The sequence below is a fragment of the Squalius cephalus genome, assembly GCF_949319135.1.
Source record: "Squalius cephalus genome assembly, chromosome: 4".
Lineage (NCBI taxonomy): Eukaryota > Metazoa > Chordata > Actinopteri > Cypriniformes > Leuciscidae > Squalius > Squalius cephalus.
The window spans coordinates 36,386,854-36,406,980 of record NC_137125.1 but is presented as its reverse complement, the minus strand read 5'-3'; the positions used below and the strand labels follow the sequence as shown (position 1 = coordinate 36,406,980).

The window sequence follows — 20,127 nt, the reverse complement described above, 5'->3', positions numbered from 1 at the left end:
TACACATCACTGAAGGGCTTTTGCAAGAAAAACAAATTCATCAGGTAGTCAGTCGTAATGCGCACAGCTTTCAATTTTTTTTTTTTTTTGGTATTTGTATAGTATCAAATGGCTGTCTCATCTAGTAGCCTACCTATTACATTTTGAACTCCGTTTTGTTTGTTTTTAAAAAAGACAAAATAAACTGTACAATACTTCAAATTGTTTGTAGTTCTTTACATCATTGCAAAACTATTTTTGGCATTATTCCTGAAATTAAGATTAAGTGGGTTTTATTAAGCGTTTTATTAAGAGTACAAACTTTGAAACTGAATTTTTTTAAATGGTAGCTGTGACATGATGAGGAAACTCTGCTCAAGATATCAGGTTTTAAATTAAAATTATGTAAATGTTGTGGGCAGTTTTCGCAATGGTTTCAGGTTTTTTGAATGAATCCTTAAGTTTGTAATTGTAAATAACAGATACATACACATTTCATAGACAATTAATATAATTTCACCCAAAATTTCAAGACAATCTTTAAAATAGTAAAGAAAACAGTTGGCAAGTTGTTTAGAAAAATGCAAAAATATTCTCCTTTTATTGAGGTAAATTTCTCTATGAATTGAGGTAACAATTTGCATAGTTTTACATCTATACTTGCTCGAATGATGAAAAAGAACAACAAACCAGATGTGGAAACTGTAAGATATTTGAGCAAGTGTGTGTGTCTCACAAACACATACATCCAACAAAGTGTACAAACTAGAGAACGGTCTAACGCCACACACAGACAATGTATACAGCATACATTGTCTTTTGCTGGTGAAAAAAAAAAAACCTTTTACATTTTCCTGTAAAATGGGAAAAAAATATCTACCCAAATACCAGGTATAAAACTACATTCTGAGAAGGAGACAGAAAAATTCCTGAATCGACTCTTGTTTAAAAGTCTCAACATAGTTAACTCTTTTCCCGCCATTAACGAAAAGTTTTGTACTTCCGTTTTTTCCCACGGGACACACCAAGCCGACGAAAGCTGACTGTTGTCGCGTCTCGGCCCGGCCAAAAAGATGAGCTTGAACACACCAAAAGGTCTCAAGTCTACTATCGTGCGTTCTGCGCCTGTGTAAGTAAATATCAATATATCAGCAGGTATTAATATTCGATATTCGTCATTCAAAAAGCGAAACCGAAACTAGGACTGCAGATTTACAAACCGTTAACAAAGCAGCGCGCGCTTACTAATTTGAATATCACGCTCACCACTTTCTTCTTTCCAGTCGGCTCATGTTATTATGAAAATATTTGTGCATTCAAATGTTCAGGTAAGATGAGGTAAAATTATGACAGCCTTCTGTTCCGTCTTGACTTTGCTCGCTTTTGCTTCTATTCTCGTGCACTGACTGGTTCGCTAAGCTGAATAGCCAATCAGAGTTCTCTGTCTCTCATCGACGACCGAAAAAACGTCCGACTACTAGAGCAAACAGTGCGGAACACACCGAAAAACTAAGCCGACCGACGCTGAAAACGTGTCCCGGCCTCTATACGGTAGGGGTTATGATATCCTCTGAAAGAGTACAGCATCTCATGATCAAAACACAGGCGAATGCGACACAAAAACAAGCGATATCATATGTAAGCATATGGATATGTAAAATAACGCTTTCAACATTAAACCACATAACTTAAATCAAAACTGCCTAATGTTACAGAATGAAATGTCGACAAAGGACGAAGTACAGGACTGTGAATCTTTGATGGACTCCATCTCTGTTTTAATCATCGTGAATCATTGAATTCCTTCCTGACGTAAACTATTACAAAAACAAAATTTTCTCAGCTTTGTGCTCAAAATGTTGCATTTTTTATGAAAACTTACCCACATTCAAGTGTTGTGAATGCATGAAGCTAGAATAAAACGTGTTTTTGTTTGTTTAAAAGCAGAGCCTCCGTTTTTTCTTTTGATATATGGCATGTTCAGATGTTCATACAACAAAATATTCTGAGGGCCATGAAACGTTAGTGAAAATTATTATAAAAAAAAGCTGGCGTTTCAAATTTTGGCAATTTCTTTTTAACGCTGGCGGGTAAAGAGTTAAACTGATTTGACTTGGCAGGGCACTTTAAAAATATGTCTGAAGATATTAAAACACTTTTAATATGAAGAGAGAAAACATGTTTCTTACACTTTCTTTCATACTGACGCTACGAACATTTCAGGCTCGGAACACATTCAAAACTCAACTTTGGTTTGAAGACATCAATCAGGGAAACACAGAGACACTAATGAGGGAATCAATGCTTCCGACTTGGACAATCTCGCTCTCTTCGTACATGCACACAAACGGACGCTACAATCGCTGCATGAATGCCTCCTACCAAAATCTGTCAGTTGTATAACTTTAAGGCATAAGTGTGCGTGACAAAAACATACTCTCCACATTTGCTGTACACTAGAAAAAGGAGACAAGCTAACCGCCTCAAAATGATATCAACAGAATGTACAAAACAAACAGTCTCTGCGGTTGACTAGCTACTCAGCGGAGGTCAGAGGTCACTGGCTTTGCTTTTGTCCTGAGAGTTTCTCTGTGTGTAGAAGAGAATGTAAGCCTGGGCCTTACACACTTCCTCCACGGCACACACACTCAGTTTAGAGTCGTTACAGTGCACCCAAAACCCTGAGAAGAAAGAGGATAAGATGCATTAACGACAAAAATACAAACTTCTACCTGAAAAGATTTATAATAAATTCATTTAAATTTGCAAAAAAAACCTAAAAACAAACCCTGGACTATGTTAATAAGTTGATTTTAAATGTTTCAGTTTCAATATAATAAAATATAAATAAAATTAAAGTCCCCCTGTGGTGAAAATCAAACTTTGAATCTTGTTTATATGTCTATGTGGTGTTTTTAATATGTTTTAAGACAAACCATGTGCAAATTCATAAGTTAACACCATTGCTGATGATTTTCTCCTTAAAACTGCAGTGAACCAAAGACAGTCTCAAAAATGCGGTTTGAAATCTCTGGTGTTTCTGACGTCACAATCTACCTTGTAACCAATCGCGCCAATGTGTGATCGAGTGGATCTCTGAGCTGATGCGAGTGAGTGGAGGCGGGGCTAATTTGCTTATTCATAGAACCACGTATACTAAAAGCAAGGGTGTAGAATTACATTCAAACTATTTTAAGGTCATTCGAAAATACTACCGGGTTTCTACTGATACAAAGCTTAATGCTAATCGGTGAAGTATCCCTTTAAGAACTATGCATAGCATCTGTACTTACGCTAATGCACTAACAATGGAAGTCTATTCTGGAGCATTTAAAAGCATAAATGTACCTTTTGTATTTGTTGCTAAAGCGATTATAATGTGTTTTTTGAGCTTTAATATTTTATAAATGGTCCTTTAATGAAGGGACTACTTTTCTATGCAGATGTACTTCTGGTTATGCGTTTACACTAGTAACGTCAAGCCATTTCTGGTACACTTGCACGAGTCAAACAAAAGTACTGTGTATACCTTTTTACAAATAATATATCCACTGCATGCAAAATTCTGACATGGCAGATGAAAAGAAGAATGTTTTACCTCCTTCCGTATTATAACAAAAGGCAGTGTAGTGGCCGGAGCCAAATCCCTTCCCATGGTGCATGACGACAGCAGAGAGTTGGTAGAGGAAGTGTTGCGGGTGGGGTAAGTTACTGGAGTCTTTGCAGCAGTACGGTTCCATGTTCAGCTCCTGCTCAAACTGAACGTGCACGCCAATCTTCTCCCTGTGGTTTCTCCCGGACCACCTAAACACACACGTACACGTTAACATCTGACTTGACGACAGAAACCTCAAAGTTGGGAAAATCCAGGATTTCATGTGCTCGTGTGGATACCTGAAGCGTTTGAGGTGCAGTCTGAGAACATGAGGCAGTTTGTGAACCATCAACTGTTTTTGAGCTTCAGTCAAGACCACTTGCTTTGAGCAGAATCGCCGTCGTTTGCCTTAAAGAGACAGAAAAACGAGAAATTTTTGATGATCAAGTGGGATTGCCTCCTCGGGAGGAGCTTTAAACTTAAAAGTGAAGTGTGTTCTAATTTGATCACAGTTTAATGTTTAGACAACTATAAGTTAGCCAAGGCTGATATTCTGAAGAATGTAAACACTGATGCTTTCTAAATATTGCTCTCTTTGTTTGATTGGCTTGACGAGAGCTTTAGGCTCAGTTAATTATGTGAGTTTGGGGGCGGAATTATCTATTTAACTGGCCAATTGAAGACGAGCACTGGGTAGTGTTTGGGGTGAGAAAAAAACTGCACTAGTGCAGAAATAACACACTTCACATTTGAGTGCCATGATATCCCTTTCAAGTTCCAGGCTATTTATTATCCTGCCATGTTTCCCTACAGTCACATGACATGTTGGCATGTTTCCAACTCACTGTTGCAGTGGTCGCAAGCATATATGGCTCCCTCCAAAGCCTCGGTCTCTGTAAACTTGGCCAGCATCTCCGTCAACCCACATGGAACCAGTGCAGCATCCTTACTGTTGCTGTGATAACGTTCCGGAAATTCCAAAGAAAGATCCCAGAAGGGCTCTATTGTGTTTGAGCGATGATCACATGCTAAACATCTCACCTACAAGAAGAGACACAGGGATTTTTAGCCAAACTGAATGTTAAATGTGTAAAAATGCTTAAAGAAGAAACAATGTCAATTACGTGAACACAAATTAAATCAAGCGTGCGCATGCAGAAGCATACAAAATTTGTCAGAGAATGCAAGAACATGCAGCAACACTGAGAATACAACAGGTGCAGTGTAAACAGTGTTCTTCTTGGTCCTATGCCAAATGCCGCCCTAAGCCCTTGTCGCCCTTCATAATTCTGCATAGACTGTCGGGTAGTCGTCTTTGATGTGCACTTTGTAGCTTCAACAGGAGGGGCACTTGTAAGCACCCCTCTGAAACCTAGAAATGTCAAATGGGACACCACATGGCGGGGTGTACGATCCTACTCCTGGAGGGCCACTGTCCTGCAGAGTTGAGCTCCAACCCCAATAAAACACCTGAACCAGCTGATAAAGGTCTTCAGGATTACTGCAGGATGTTGGCCCTCCAGGCGATTGAAAACCTTGTGGACTTCATGAACACACCATTTGGAACAGGGCCTTTCAGGTGAACTACTGACATGCCAGAACAAAATACTAAAGGTAACTAACATTTGAATGTAACTATCACGCCCTTAAGTACTGATTAAGTTTGGTTACCGCCAAAGCAAGTAAAGCAAGTACACCCTTTGTGATCCATTGGCCAAACTTAAAGGGATAGTTCACACAAAAATTAAAACTATCCCATAATTTACTCACCCTCAAGCCATCCTAGGTTTATGACTTTCTTCTTTCAGCCAAACACAATCGGAGTTATATTAAAAAATATCCTGGCTCTTCCAAGCTTTATAATGGGAATAAATGGTACCTTAGATTTTGAAGCCCCCCAAAAAAAGCACATCGATCAATCCATCATAAAAGTAATCCATACACTCCAGGGGGTTAATAAAGCCTACTGAAGCAAAGCGATGCGTTTTTGTAAGAAAAATACCCGTATTTATAAACTATAATCACTGGCTTCTGGCAACGGCCGTACGCAAGTTGAATTCCGGCGGAAGAGTGACCTCTGACCCAACGTAGGATGTAGGAGTAGCGTAAGCATAGGTTAGAGTAGACGACTCTGGAGACTCTTCTAATTTTAGACTTCTAATTCCTGACCGGTGTTTTGTTTTGCTCTATCCTCTGTGAAGGCATTTATTAATTTCTTGGAGCCATACGGATTACTTATTATGATGGATGGATGTGTTTTTTTGGAGCTTCAAAAACTCAAGCTCACTCCCATTATGAAGCTTACTATAACTCAGATTGTGTTTGGATGAAATAGGAAAGTCATAAACACCTAGGATGGCTTGAGGGTGAGTAAATTATTGGATAATTTTAAGCACCCGTACAGTGCTTTGACCAAGTCTGTGCACTTGCGTAGAGTTTGTTGCTAGCCTAATGTTTCATGTTAATCAGCAGATGTGATTATCTGGAAACCCATTACCTGACTGAGGAGCTGGCCATGAAAGATGGTGTTGACCACACTGAGAACCTGTTTGATAAGCCGTCTCTGATTGGCTGGAACAGTGGCAGGTGTAAGCGTTCTGGTCCGTTCCAGCTCATGCTGGACTTTATCTAAGAGTTCGCAAAGAAATTCCTGTGCATCCTGTTGTCCATAACCCCGGAACGCCGGGATCAGCTGCCACACGGAGTGCAGCATTGCAAATGGGGACACCAGAGCCCACTTGCCTGACCACATAACCTGGAACAGTGTGTGTAACTCATGACAAAGCGAGATGTGTTTGGAGCTGGGCTCCTTGGGTTGTATAAGCTCCATGTTTCGTGAACGGGAGGCCCCTCCGCTGAGCCCCGACCACTGGGTAGAGCCTTTGGGCTGCGTCACGCGCTGAGCAGAGAGTCCTAACTTGCGGCTGACGGCCGAGGCTAGCAGTTCCAGCGCCTGGTTCAGATCCAGTCTCAAAAAGCACTCCCGGAATACATGCAAGTGACTCAGAACTTGCAAAATTGAGTTCATGTAGCAAGTATTGCCAAGATTGCGCAAACCCGTCACTCCTGGAGTTACGGTGGGTCGCCGCTTGATAGGCGAATCACCTGTTTTAGGAGGTTGGGCCCGGGGCCGTTTGGCCTTGGCTTGTGGACGCGGCCTCTGTTGAGGTGTTCTCTCTCTAGGAGTTCGTGGAGTACGGGTAGAGACGCGAGGAGGAGCAGACCTACGCCTCACAGATTTGGTTCTATTGGCCGGCACTGCCGCGGGATCTGCAGAATCTGCTTTTAGGCTCTGGCGACGAATGCGATGGCTCTTCCTCGGAGGTGCGCTTTCCAGCTCCTCTTTGAGCTGCCGTTTGAGTTGCCGGCGCCTTTCCCGCGCCTCCCGCTTCTTCTCCTCCTCTTCCTCCTGCTGCCGCTCCTCCTCCAATCGCGTCCTCCCCCGTTCCGTTTGTACAAACCACAAGCGGAACACGCGACCAATCAGAGTGCGGCGGCGGTGCCACAGCGCCGTGAACATGCGGTCCTCGTCGCGCAACTGCAACTCCTGCGTGCTGGTTGACAGCTGGTCTCCGGTGGCGGAGGATGAGCGCAAGGTGCGCCCGCTGCGCGTGGTGACTTCATAGCACTGGCTCTTAATGGCGCTTAGCGTGCTACGCAGCAGCTTTAAATCACCCGTCGCGTTATCATTCAGCACGTAGTCGTCGCACAAGTAGCAGTATACATACAATTCATTCACCTCCAGGGCCAAAGGGTGATGCTGCTCCTATGAACAAATCAAATATACATCCTTTTAAATAAGACAGTCTGATAAGTAAAAAAAAAAAAGGATTTTCACGTTTATATCTAAAGGTAAAGTGTATAATTTCAAGATCAACCAATAAATTACTTGATGCTGCATTTTAAGCTGAGACGGGAGCAAGCATTTTAACGTTGAAAAGAAAATCAATACTTTTTTCCTCAGTAAACTAAATTAACAAACTATTTGATGCTGTATGTATTATTTATTTATATGGCTTTAAACAATACATCAATTACATGCATGTAACACAAACCTTAAAGTGCTGAAGCGCGTGTTCTTCTATGTAGCGTCCACACGCTACGTGCGAACAGCTGAGACATGCCCACACCGACTCTGTGGTGTTGCAGTCCACACAGTGCCATTTCTGCGGGTTTAGGATCGAGTGGTCCCGCGCGAGTCTTAGGCGACCCACGTGCTTACACCTGTCCATCACAGTCAGTCACTGCCCCTCTTCACATCACCGTGGTGACGGCAGCCAGCAGCGAAACCAGCTCCTCCCAAGGCATGATGGTCAATCTGCAGCGAAAAAAAGATGGATGCATGTTGTTTTAAAGACATATCATTCATTATTTCAGTACATACACAACCATTTTAAAGGTCAGAAAGATTTTTTTTTATTTCAGTACACAACCATTTTAAAGGTCAGTACGTTTTTTTCTTTTTAAAGTGACAGTAACAACTTTTTCATTCTTAAAAAATATCTAATAAATGCTGTTCTTTTGAAATTTATATTAATCAAATAATCATGAAAGAATGTATCATGGTTTCCACATGCAAATCATCATATTAGAATGATTTCTGAAGGATCATGTGACACTGAAGACTGGAGTAACGATGCTGAAAATTCAGCTTTGCATCACAGGAATAAATTATACTTTTGCATTTATTAAAATAGAAAAGAGTTATATTAAATTATAATAATATTTTACAATTTTAATGTATTTTATCAAATAAATGCAGCCTTGGTGAGTAAAAAAAACAAAAACGTATCTACCCTCTCTAAACTTTTGGACGGCAGTGAATGTGTGATGGTACAAGCCAAGGTCTTCTTCAGTGTTTTGTGACTTAGTAATTCTGTATCAAATTACCCCTGAGATAGACAGTGTACATATCATATCAAGACAGCAATTTAACAGAACCATCATAAAACTATTGCTCAAGAGCACGGTTGATCTGACACAACAGGAGGAAGAATCTATTCCAGTAATTACGCACACACACACACACACACACACACACACACACACACACACAAGTGACCACATAGAAACTAACAATCTCTGTATTTCTCCAGTACAGTACTACCTAGGTAGAGTGAAATACACTATGATACAGAGTGATTACCATTTCAAGGTCCTCAAAGGTATTTCAAAAAGTACCATCAATATCAGGATACTACCATGGTACACAACCAAATGGAAATACTGTAGTATTTTGAAACATATCACTACAATATTCAAATAACATGGTATTTACATGTCACTCAAAATACAAGTACCACAGTATTTACATGGTACATGTAATGGTATATGTATGTATAAAAAAGGTATTTCCATTGTGCTCTGTCCAAAAAAACACGACAATATCTTGATGGTTCAAAAGAATCCCCGTATTTTAAAACTTAAATAAGGCACTTTAAACATAAGTACGTAACTAGCTTCGCAAGTAAACAACCCGGCTTAAGCAAATGCATATGTAAAAGTCCCTTATTTAGCTTCACAGATGCCTGGTTATCTGTGTCACGTCCAAAATAACACCCAGTTCCTCGGGGCCCCACGTGTGTTTAACAAAAACAAACTAGTCACACTAGAAATACACCTAGTTTGTTGACATTAGTCTTATTTAGAAGTTTAAATATGCCTATGGCACATTGCTTTTGTAAAAGTTGTTACTGCACAGTCAGTGCTTGTCTTTATCACTCTGCTTTTACGCGGATTCAATTCTGGTATTGTATTTAATCGAGGATGGACAACCAAATTGATCTCATTTAACTAGTTAAACTCAGTTTGACTTTGAAGGTGTTTAGGCGCGCGAACGGTGAAGGATGATTGGTGCTAACTAACTCCTTCATCTACATGGTTTCAAAGAGCTAACCCGGTTAACAGCTGAGCTCAGAGCACCTCAGCCTTTTTAGTGACTCTAATGAGCCTGTTATAGAGGAAAGTTAACCAACACACGGGATGCTAGTGTGCTAATGCTAAAATCACACAGCACAGGGTTGAGACTGAGGTGCTGGGCGAGTGAAATACACTGATTGTGTTTTATTTCCGCCACTGGTGTAAACGCGATTAGATCGGAGCTGTTTAAAATAGGTGATATTTCACTAACCTGATTTTTCGTCAAGCACTGGTTACTTCTGTGGCACAACAGCGAGCGCCATCTTGTCTACACTTGTCGCGTGGAGTGGAGTGTCCCTCTGTGACGTCATGCCGGAGAGGACACGCGAGCCCGAGCCGGTGTCCAGACCTCTCAAAACAAAAAGAGTCGCTTTTAATATCTTGAAATAGATATCCAGATTTAAATAAAGTAGAAACACGCGAAGGGCGCGTGAACCAGTTTAAACAGTGTGTATGATGACTTATGTTTACGTGTCAGTCGGACTCAGTCACCGCAACACTTTCACATACTCAAATCTCACTCGTCCTCGTGTGGAAACGAAACCATTCAATTGTATAATATTAATTCCACATGTAATATGAAATTATTCCATCTCTATATGACACACACAGTATAGAATTTCCTCATATTCCCCGTATGTCAATTGAATAGAGATGATACTACTCGTCATTCTGATTTCTAGTATGTGAATTATGAATTATTTATCGATATAATATCTCAATATAAATATTACATTTGGTTTAATTCTGTTAAAAATACTTTATATGAAAGCATATCCTATATATCTAATACAAAGGAGTATACACACACACACACAAACGATGGAAAAGTATCTTATTTCTGCAGCAAAAATTAGAGTACTGATAAATCTATGGTTCGATCTTATAATATTATATATTGGATGGGCTGTATTTATTATTTATTATTATTATTTTTACACAGTTCCATTTTCTTGGTAAATTGTAACTGCGTGTGAGTTCACACGGTAGAGATAGTGGTACCTCACAGGGTTCTAGGATCAGATTAATTCACGCAAACGCGGAGAATGTAAATTCCGTCTTACATACTGCAGCTGATCCCAGATCAGAGCCTCGTCGCACCGATGTAAGTTAGAGAACGGGCATGTGACGACATTTCCGGTGCCGCAATGGCGGTGGATTTGACTCCTCGGTTCAGAAGACTGAACAGTCAAACCTGTTTCAGAGACAATAAACAACTGTCAGGTACAAAAAAATGGTTTATACGAACTTAGCCTTTATATTTCTGTACAGTTTGTTTTTAAACGTTACCTTTATATTTCCACCAGTTTGATAACGAACTAGACCAAATGAATCAAGATCCTTATCAGGTCATTCAGCTAAGCTAAACAGTTTTTGCCGTGTTTTTATTATGTTTATTATGTTTCGATTATAATGGCGTTCTTCAGCATCACGGATTAAATAACAAGTTTTAAAGTAGCTGATTTCTAATAATGTAAATGAACTGAGTCTTTTGTGCTTAATGTAAACTTATAGTCAAATATAATATGGTGACATGTTTCCGTCATAAATATATTGAAACAGCATTATTACACTGTTTATAAAGACACAAAGTATTTAAAGGTATAGCGATATATCAGATATGGAAGCCCGTTTCCGCCACATTGAGTAAAAAAATAAAGATTCTTTAAGTCATAATAATGAGAAACTTTCTCATAATTATGACTTAACATCTCGTAATAATGAGAAACTTTCTCGTAATAATGAGAAACTTTCTCGTAATAATGACTTAACATCTCGTAATAATGAGAAACTTTCTCATAATAATGAGAAACTTTCTCGTAATAATGACTTAACATCTCGTAATAATGAGAAACTTTCTCGTAATAATGACTTAACATCTCGTAATAATGAGAAACTTTCTCGTAATAATGAGAAACTTTCTCGTAATAATGACTTAACATCTCGTAATAATGAGAAACTTTCTCATAATTATGACTTAACATCTCGTAATAATGAGAAACTTTCTCGTAATAATGACTTAACATCTCGTAATAATGAGAAACTTTCTCATAATAATGACTTAACATCTCGTAATAATGAGAAACTTTCTCGTAATAATGAGAAACTTTCTCATAATAATGACTTATTTTCTCGCACTTCTACGCATGCGCAAAGCAGCGGAGCAGAAGGGCGTGCCACACTAGCGACATCCGCTGGTCAAAGCCGTGTAAATGCATCACAGCAAACTTGGCACGCTCTGCAGTGAATAACATTAAAGATAAATGATCAGTATATGAGACAGGCTTCCATACTAGATAGTCTTTTATTCATTTGTAATATTCATTTGTATTTTTGTGTATGAACAAGCAGCAATACAAGGGTGATCCATGGATTTCAAATAGACGGAGGGATGACAGCACACCTTTCCAAATCTGTTTAAGAACACTTCATCTGGAAATCTGTGTAAGGGTCCGTTCATACAGAACGCGCTTTTTCATTGCTTTTCTAGGCAAACGCGCACTAGACGGACGTTGCGCTCGCTCTTCTGCAGCAATCTTGCGCATGACACGGCGTTCTAAATTGAAAAGAAGTTCAGCTTTTAAAAACACGTCTCGACCTTGCGTTTTCCCCCATTCCACTGCCCACTTATGTTTAAATGTCCCCAAAGTCATAAACATCTTAAAGGTGATTTCTGTATTGATGAACCTGCACATCAAATATCCTAGAAGCATCTGCAAAATACGTGTTATATTAACACACATATGTGTTACACTTAAACTTGACGAATAAATGTAATATTCCAACTTTAATCTGATAGTTTTGTAAATTCATGTTTACAATTTCCATCGGTGTGCACAAGCAGGCGTCCTTCGTTACCATGGTAACCGTCCTGCTTCTGCATTCCACTTTTACACCTTATCGTGCGCATGGAAAAGTATGGAAGATAGGCCTACTGATGATGTTATTTAATGATACTACAGATTGCACTTAGTAGATCAAACTGACTTTAATGAAAACAACTGTTTTGCAGAGCGTGCCAAGTTTGCTGTGATGCATTTACACGGCTTTGACCAGCGGATGTCGCTAGTGTGGCACGCCCTTCTGCTCCGCTGCTTTGCGCATGCGTAGAAGTGCGAGAAAATAAGTCATTATTACGAGAAAGTTTCTCATTATTATGAGATGTTAAGTCATTATTACGAGAAAGTTTCTCATTATTACGAGATGTTAAGTCATTATTACGAGAAAGTTTCTCATTATTACGAGATGTTAAGTCATTATTTCGAGAAAGTTTCTCATTATTACGAGATGTTAAGTCATTATTATGAGAAAGTTTCTCATTATTACGAGATGTTAAGTCATTATTTCGAGAAAGTTTCTCATTATTACGAGATGTTAAGTCATTATTATGAGAAAGTTTCTCATTATTACGAGATGTTAAGTCATTATTATGAGAAAGTTTCTCATTATTACGAGATGTTAAGTCATTATTACGAGAAAGTTTCTCATTATTATGATAAAGTTTCTCATTATTACGAGATGTTAAGTCATTATTATGATAAAGTTTCTCATTATTATGAGATGTTAAGTCATTATTATGAGAAAGTTTCTCATTATTACGAGATGTTTAAGTCATAATTACGAGAAAGTTTCTCATTATTATGAGATGTTAAGTCATTATTACGAGAAAGTTTCTCATTATTATGATAAAGTTTCTCATTATTACGAGATGTTAAGTCATTATTATGATAAAGTTTCTCATTATTATGAGATGTTAAGTCATTATTATGAGAAAGTTTCTCATTATTACGAGATGTTAAGTCATTATTATGAGAAAGTTTCTCATTATTACGAGATGTTTAAGTCATAATTACGAGAAAGTTTCTCATTATTATGAGATGTTAAGTCATTATTACGAGAAAGTTTCTCATTATTATGAGAAAGTTTCTCATTATTATGAGATGTTAAGTCATTATTATGAGAAAGTTTCTCATTATTATGAGATGTTAAGTCATTATTATGAGAAAGTTTCTCATTATTATGACTTAAAGAATCTTTTTTTTTTACTCAACGTGGCGGAAACGGGCTTCCATAATCAGATGATAATACCACTCTTTGTGAAAATAATTGTGCTTAATTGTTTTGAATGTGCACTTAAAGTGTAGGCTACTTCATATCTTAATAGTATATTTTATATTTAAAAAAAATTGTCGTAAACCTCATGTTCTTTTTTCACCAAGTGCAAGTTCGTCTGGGGTTAGGGTTAAAGCACTCATCTTCCAACAACACACCTCTTGGTTGTGGTGTTCCACAGGGATCAATACTTGGACCTGTGTTGTTTTCCCTGTATATGCTCCCCTGGCCTCTATTTTTAACTTAAGTGCATCTATGCATCTTCCCCCAATATTTCAAAAGATAACATCCATCCATTCTATTTTTTTGGGAAAAAAAGGTCTGAAAATGTTTTAAATGTAAAGAAAAAATGATAGATTAGGCCTATCAATTTGTGATGCGGCGAGCCATAACGCACATCCGTGTTCTTTTGGCATGTCATTTATGTGTTTGTTAGAGGTTGGATTCAAATCAAATACTGACAAACTGCCTACTTCTAAATATGATGTCTACTTCATAAATATTCTGAAAATTACGGATATATATGGGTCAGAGATGACTCAAATCATATATGGAAATGGAAGAGTCCTTAAGAGTCCAACCTAAAATTTGGAACACAAATTGTTCAGGTTTTTGGCTTTGAATTCAGAGTATTCATGCAGTTTTGCAACATGTTTTGTAATATATATTTATATAAACAATTATATATTTACATTTTCTTAAACTTATATTATTATTTTTTTAAATTCCTCTTTCATAATTTTTTTTTTCACTTATACAATAATTTGGCAAGTGTAAAAAGAGACCAAACTTAGGTCTTTGTTCCTAAGTATTCAAGATTTATTACAGTGCAAATGTCATTTTGGGGTCTATGCCCCAAAAAATGGGACTAACAGTTAAGGGGTTAAAAGTAAGACCAAGCATGGTACTAAATACATGGTATTGCAATGGCATGTGTCATAAAGCATGTTATTATTACCATGGAACGTGCTCAGTAAACGTTTTTTGGTACTTTTTGTTAATGTATGAAGACTTAATCATCTTGTCCTGATGTCTTTTAGGTTTCTCTGGGCCCTTCAGGGCCACCCAGCTGTGGCAGAACATCATTGAAGCCCTGCGGTCGCAGGTGGAGCTCCGACCCCGCAGACAGCACCTGCGCATCCATCCTGACTGCTTCACCGGCTCTGATGCGGTGGACGTGGTTCTGAGCCACCTCATGCAGAACATCTATTTCTGCTCCAGCGAAGTGTCTCGTCTCAAAGCTGCCAGGCTCTGCCAAGCCTTAATGGAGTCTAGAGTGTTTGAACCCGTCGGGATGAAACTCTTCAGACGAGAAAAAGAAATGATCTTTGAGGATTCCAGCTGCAGTCTGTACCGCTTCCTGGACGGATCGGCCAAAAAGAGGTACGGTGGCGGTGAGAACCAGACTCCTGACAAACAAACCGGAAAGTGGAAGACCTCTTCAAGGTAATTGCATTTGAATCACTGACGCATCTGAAAGTTTAATTTGCAGTACTTAAGTGTTTTATTTTGTTTGTTTGTAGGTTTAGAGAAATGCAGACGATCTCCAACCCTTTGGTTCTTGGATCATCAGACAGAAGAGTGGAGAGACTACTGAAGAATATAAACCTGCACCCATCCGTGCCCTCTGATCTACATCGTGCTGCAATTTCTAACAGTTTCCTCTCAAAAAAAGGTGAAACTGCTCATAATTTTGATTTTTAAAGAACATAATTTCTTCCCCTCATTGCATTTGCTTTTAAACCATACAAAATGTGTTGTATTCACTACTATTATAAGTAAATTTCCTCACTGTGTTGATATAGTAAATATGTAAATAAGTTGGGGTGGAGCTTATTTAAGTGTTTGGCCTTTTCATATAGCCATTAGTTTACATCACAGGGCAAAACTATGGCTGTTTCTGGTAGTCTATTGTGGTCTGAAAGAGTCTGATGGGGTCTGATTTGATGTCTGTTGAGATGTAAATGAGTCTGAAGAGGTTTAAGTGAAGTCTAAAGTGTTTTTTTCTTGAATGTCTCATGTGGTGTAATGGTTATATAGTCCATTATTGTCTCTGATGAGTTCTGAATGGGCCTGAGGAGGTTCAAGCAAAGATTGAAATGGTTTCTTGGGGCTCTGAATGTAGTGTACTGTGGTCTAATAGAGTCTGATTTGGTGTCTGTTGAGATCAAAATGGGTCTGAAAGGTTTAAATGGAGTCTGAAGTGGTTTCTTGAAGGTATGTTGAGGTCTAAATTGGTTTTATGTGGTTTTATATATATATATATATATTATTTATTATTTTTTAATAATAGTGTATACTGAACAGCAGCGTTTCCCAAACTGAGGTTCATAAGGGATCTTTAGGGTGTTTGTGTGTTAATGAAAGCTTATAATTTATTAAATTAAAAAATAATAAAAAATAACTTAAAATAAAAACAGTCCAAATAAAACACTTACCTAAAAGGTTTTTTTGTTAGTGTTTTAGTTTCATTTACAAGATGAGTTTTAGCACATTAAACATGGCTATGTGCTAAAACTAAAACTCATCTTAAAGACACAATTGTCATGGCATGAGATGGTGAAAAACATTGACAAACGATCTGACAGCAGTGCAGAAGGATGCGTGACTTACTAACAGCCCTTACTATTTCTTCTCTTCTTCTGTTTGTCTCAGTGGTGCGGGACGTTTGGAGGCAGCAGACGTTACTTCAGTTGCTACAGGTGGTTGAGATCTCCATGCTGGACTGTATTCTGACCTCGCCTGCCAAACCGGAGCCCCTGCGCTCATCTCTGCGCAACCACGGCGACCTGGTCATCTCCAACACCTGCGTGGATCGTGAAGTCTCAGAGAGTCTCAGCCTTCACGAGTCAGTGCACAATACTCAGTGCCGTCACATTCAGATTCATGGTTTTCATGTGGGTTCACCTGTGTGTGTGTGTGTGTCATTCATCTCTTCAAAGGTTGGACTCTTGGCTGGTGGCAGCGGTGGATTGTCTTGAGCTGTTCCCAGATCAGTTAATCGTGGCTGCCAGTGAGCAGCTCGTCCAGCAGAATGCAACATCTGGGGAGGGGAAGCACAAGAGACTGCTGTTCGACACCATCGCCAAGTATTACAACAGCCCAGAGAGACCTCCACTAGTGCCAGGCCGCTACACGGACATCCAGACTGGAATCCTACATCTTTTGGGTAATTTGTAAAACACAATGGGCTCAATGTCGTTTGTGTTCGAGGCTGTTAATTCTTTCTGCGTTATTTAGAGTGATCTTTGTGTGTAGATTGTGGGAGAGGTCAGGATGCTTTGAGAGCGACTCAGCTCTGTCTGCAGATGTTGGAGTCCACGAGCAGAGACGAGTTACGCAGACTGTTGGGTTTTATGGCAGCCGCTGCAGATAATGAAGCTTTCAGACTGCACAAGCAGGTGATCAAGAGTTCAATCTGTTTAAACCATCGCATGAGGTTGATTGATTGATTGATTAAAACCATTTTCTGTATCAGCATAGAAAATACTCAAAGATAAACGTAGTTCTCTAATCAATTTCAAAGATCAATTATGTGTGTTTGTGTGTGTGCTCTTGGAATTCCTACTAAAAAAGGGATGTACCGGTATTAGATCTTAACCCCCCCCCCCCCCCCCTTAATTCGTTTCCTTAACACAAAAAAATATGAATGATTGTATTATTATACACCAACACTACCATTCAAAAGTCTTTATGCTCACCAAGGCTGCATTTAATTGATCAAAAATACAGTAAAAGCAGTAATATCGTGAAATATTATTTCAATTTAAAATATCTATTTTCTATTTTCATTTATTTGTAAAAATGTAATTTATTCCTGTGATGCACAGCTGAATTTTCAGCTTCATTACTCAGTCTTCAGTGTCACATGATCCTTCAGAAATCATTCTAATATGATCATTTGCTGCTCAAGAAACATGTTGGAAACAGCTGTGCTGCTTCATATAATATAAATATAAAGTTCTGAATGAACAGCATTTATTTGAAATTGTTTATTTTTTGTAACAGCATATGCCTTTAATGTCACATCAATTTAATGCATTCTTGCTGAAGAAAAGCATTAATTTCTTAAAAAAAAAAAAAAAAAAGAAATCTTACTGTAAATGTTTATACTTACTGGAATAGTATAATTCATGGGCTACATTTTCATCTAAAATATATTTTATATTTGATCATTTTGGCCATTTTTAACATGTTTGAATTAAGAAAAGAAACATCTGAATGCGTACTATAAAGGCACAGCCACATTTGTGTTGTAACAGATTGAGAACCGTGCTTTGGTCAGCAAGACGTTTGTGAAGGCTGTGATCCAGAGTAAAGAAATGACTCGAGTCCAATGTGAGCAGCTACTGCTGTTCCTCATGGATAATCACACTCAACTCTTTAAGGTGTGCCCTTTTTACAAATACATTATCTCTGAAAGTTCTGTTCAAATCACAGAACGTTTAAATCATTTTTCATTCATACCTGTGCATCTAGACCCCGTTGTCATTGATTGAGGCTGTGAGGAAGACACTGCAAACCTTGCAGCGAGGGAGGGATCTAGATAATGTAGCACGTAAGTTCACTCACAGTCTCCCTATAAAAATGATTTCCGCATTGATTTGATTATCATCTCCTGAAGCTACTTCTTTTGCCTTTGCAGTGTTCACATTCTGCCAGCAGGTGTCGCTCCAGCAGTATGAGGATAACAAAGATAAGGCCACTCTTGACAGCTTAAAGCGGTTAATGCATCACATCGCTCTCAGTGACGACCTGTCCGGCAAACAGAAGAGACGACTGGCCAAACAGTTTCAGAAACATCACCCAGGGGTTTTTCTCCAGCACTTCTTCTCTACATTCTAGAAAGTAATGAACACTGGATAAACATCGTTTGTTAGTCCGTGAAGGTTTTTATCAATCCGGGTTATAGAATTATGTCAGGTAGCGTTGTTTGTTAAACTTATTTTTATTAGTTGAAGGCATTTCAACCTAATATAGCAATTCAAAGATTAGGGTTACTAACCTCACATAACTGTGGGTTACACTTCATTTTAAGGTGCCCTTGTTACAGTGTAATTATACATTTAAGTACTGAGTAATAATAATTAATTACATGTACTTACTATAGGGTTAGGATTAAGTTTGGTTTAGGGTTAGTTGCATGTGATCAGTGTTTTATGTAACGCAAGTACTTAATCGGATTACTTTTTCAAGTAACTAGTAAAGTATCGCATTACTTTTGAAATTACAAGTTACTTTTTCACATAGGTAACACAACTTTCCCATTTATTGACTTTGCGCTTCCTTCAGCCTGAGGCTTTTTCATTTAAATTTTGCTGTGAAATGGCTTTTTTAAAATGATAAAACAAACAAGCAAGCCCAGCCCAGGTGAGAAAAAGTAACGCAAAAGTATCGTAACACATTACTTTCTATAAAAAGCAACTAAGTAATGGGATTAGTTACTGTTTCACAATAGTGTAAAACATTACTTTACAAGTTACTTTAGCCAACATTGCATGAGATATAGTTATTACTACAGTAAATGCATGTAATGTGTAACAAAGACACTGTAAAATTGTAAAATTAATTGTTACGTGATTTGCAAATAGTCTCTGATTTATAGAAGCTTTATAAATAGGACAGTTATTACAAGTATTAATACTATAATGAAACCGCTAATCACTACTGAACACTACATAGGTTTAATCAGGTGAGTGAATACTGTTTTCACCTCAGTATAGGATTACTTGAATTGTGCGATATGCTCAGGTTTTTTCAAGCTATTAGAACTAGTTTTAGCTGCACTTGAAATTGAGAAATGGATACCTATGCCTTAAAGGTAAAGATTCAAATTAACTTACTTTTTAATGAATATTGACCTCATGTATTACTGTACTTCGTATAAATGTCTACCACTGATTTTAAATGTATTTGTATTGAAAAATGTAGCATAATAGGTTGTAATGATTCATAATAGGCATAATTATTCAGAAATACAAAGGGAAGATTTAATTGCAGAAGTTATTTTAACTTCTAAAATGATGAATGCACTGGATTAAATGTGGTGTTGCATATCACTGGTATTTATTATGTAATTGAACAGAAAGTGAATTAAATTGCATTACTGGTACTTTGAACTAATTATTTTATTGTATTAGATAATTTTTTTAGATGCACTTTAATTTTCTGAAATTTAAAACTCATTAAAATACTTGCAAAAGCTAAAAAAAAAGAATTTTGTTATTTTTTAAGTTGCAGGTTCAAACTTACTGTCTTATGAGAGCTTATTATAAACATGCTTTGAACATTTTGAAAGATGTGCCCATACTTTGATGGAACAAAGTGAGCAAGTTTCAACAATATTGGGCTACTAGGTAAGGTGAACATAACAAGTTTGAGGTAAATTTTATAATTATAAATAATCATCATCGGCTGTATGAGGTCCCAAACAATCTCAGAAGAAGATTAAATAGTTATAAGCGAGTCGATATGAATAGTATTTTGAAAACAAGGACTTTTATCACAGATCATTTTCTCGC

General features: G+C 37.9%; 2 protein-coding genes across 2 annotated transcripts; one reads left to right on the top strand and one right to left on the bottom strand.

Moving 5' to 3' along the window:
- Positions 1-95: 95 nt before the first annotated feature.
- Positions 96-10,038, bottom strand: usp44 (ubiquitin specific peptidase 44). Its single transcript, XM_079868226.1, has 7 exons — positions 9,705-10,038; positions 7,630-7,892; positions 6,072-7,340; positions 4,420-4,615; positions 3,874-3,982; positions 3,578-3,783; positions 96-2,660 (listed from the first exon to the last, which is right to left on the bottom strand). The coding sequence occupies exons 2-7, from the start codon at positions 7,804-7,806 to the stop codon at positions 2,530-2,532; spliced, it is 2,088 nt and encodes a 695-aa protein (XP_079724352.1). The 5' UTR covers positions 7,807-7,892; positions 9,705-10,038; the 3' UTR covers positions 96-2,529.
- A 600-nt stretch (positions 10,039-10,638) lies between these two features.
- Positions 10,639-19,811, top strand: depdc4 (DEP domain containing 4). The gene is made up of 9 exons (XM_079868227.1): positions 10,639-10,717; positions 14,647-15,052; positions 15,130-15,281; positions 16,262-16,454; positions 16,549-16,775; positions 16,865-17,007; positions 17,869-17,994; positions 18,086-18,164; positions 18,252-19,811. Exons 1-9 carry the CDS (start codon positions 10,642-10,644, stop codon positions 18,449-18,451), a joined length of 1,602 nt encoding a protein of 533 aa, XP_079724353.1. The 5' UTR covers positions 10,639-10,641; the 3' UTR covers positions 18,452-19,811.
- Positions 19,812-20,127: the final 316 nt, after the last annotated feature.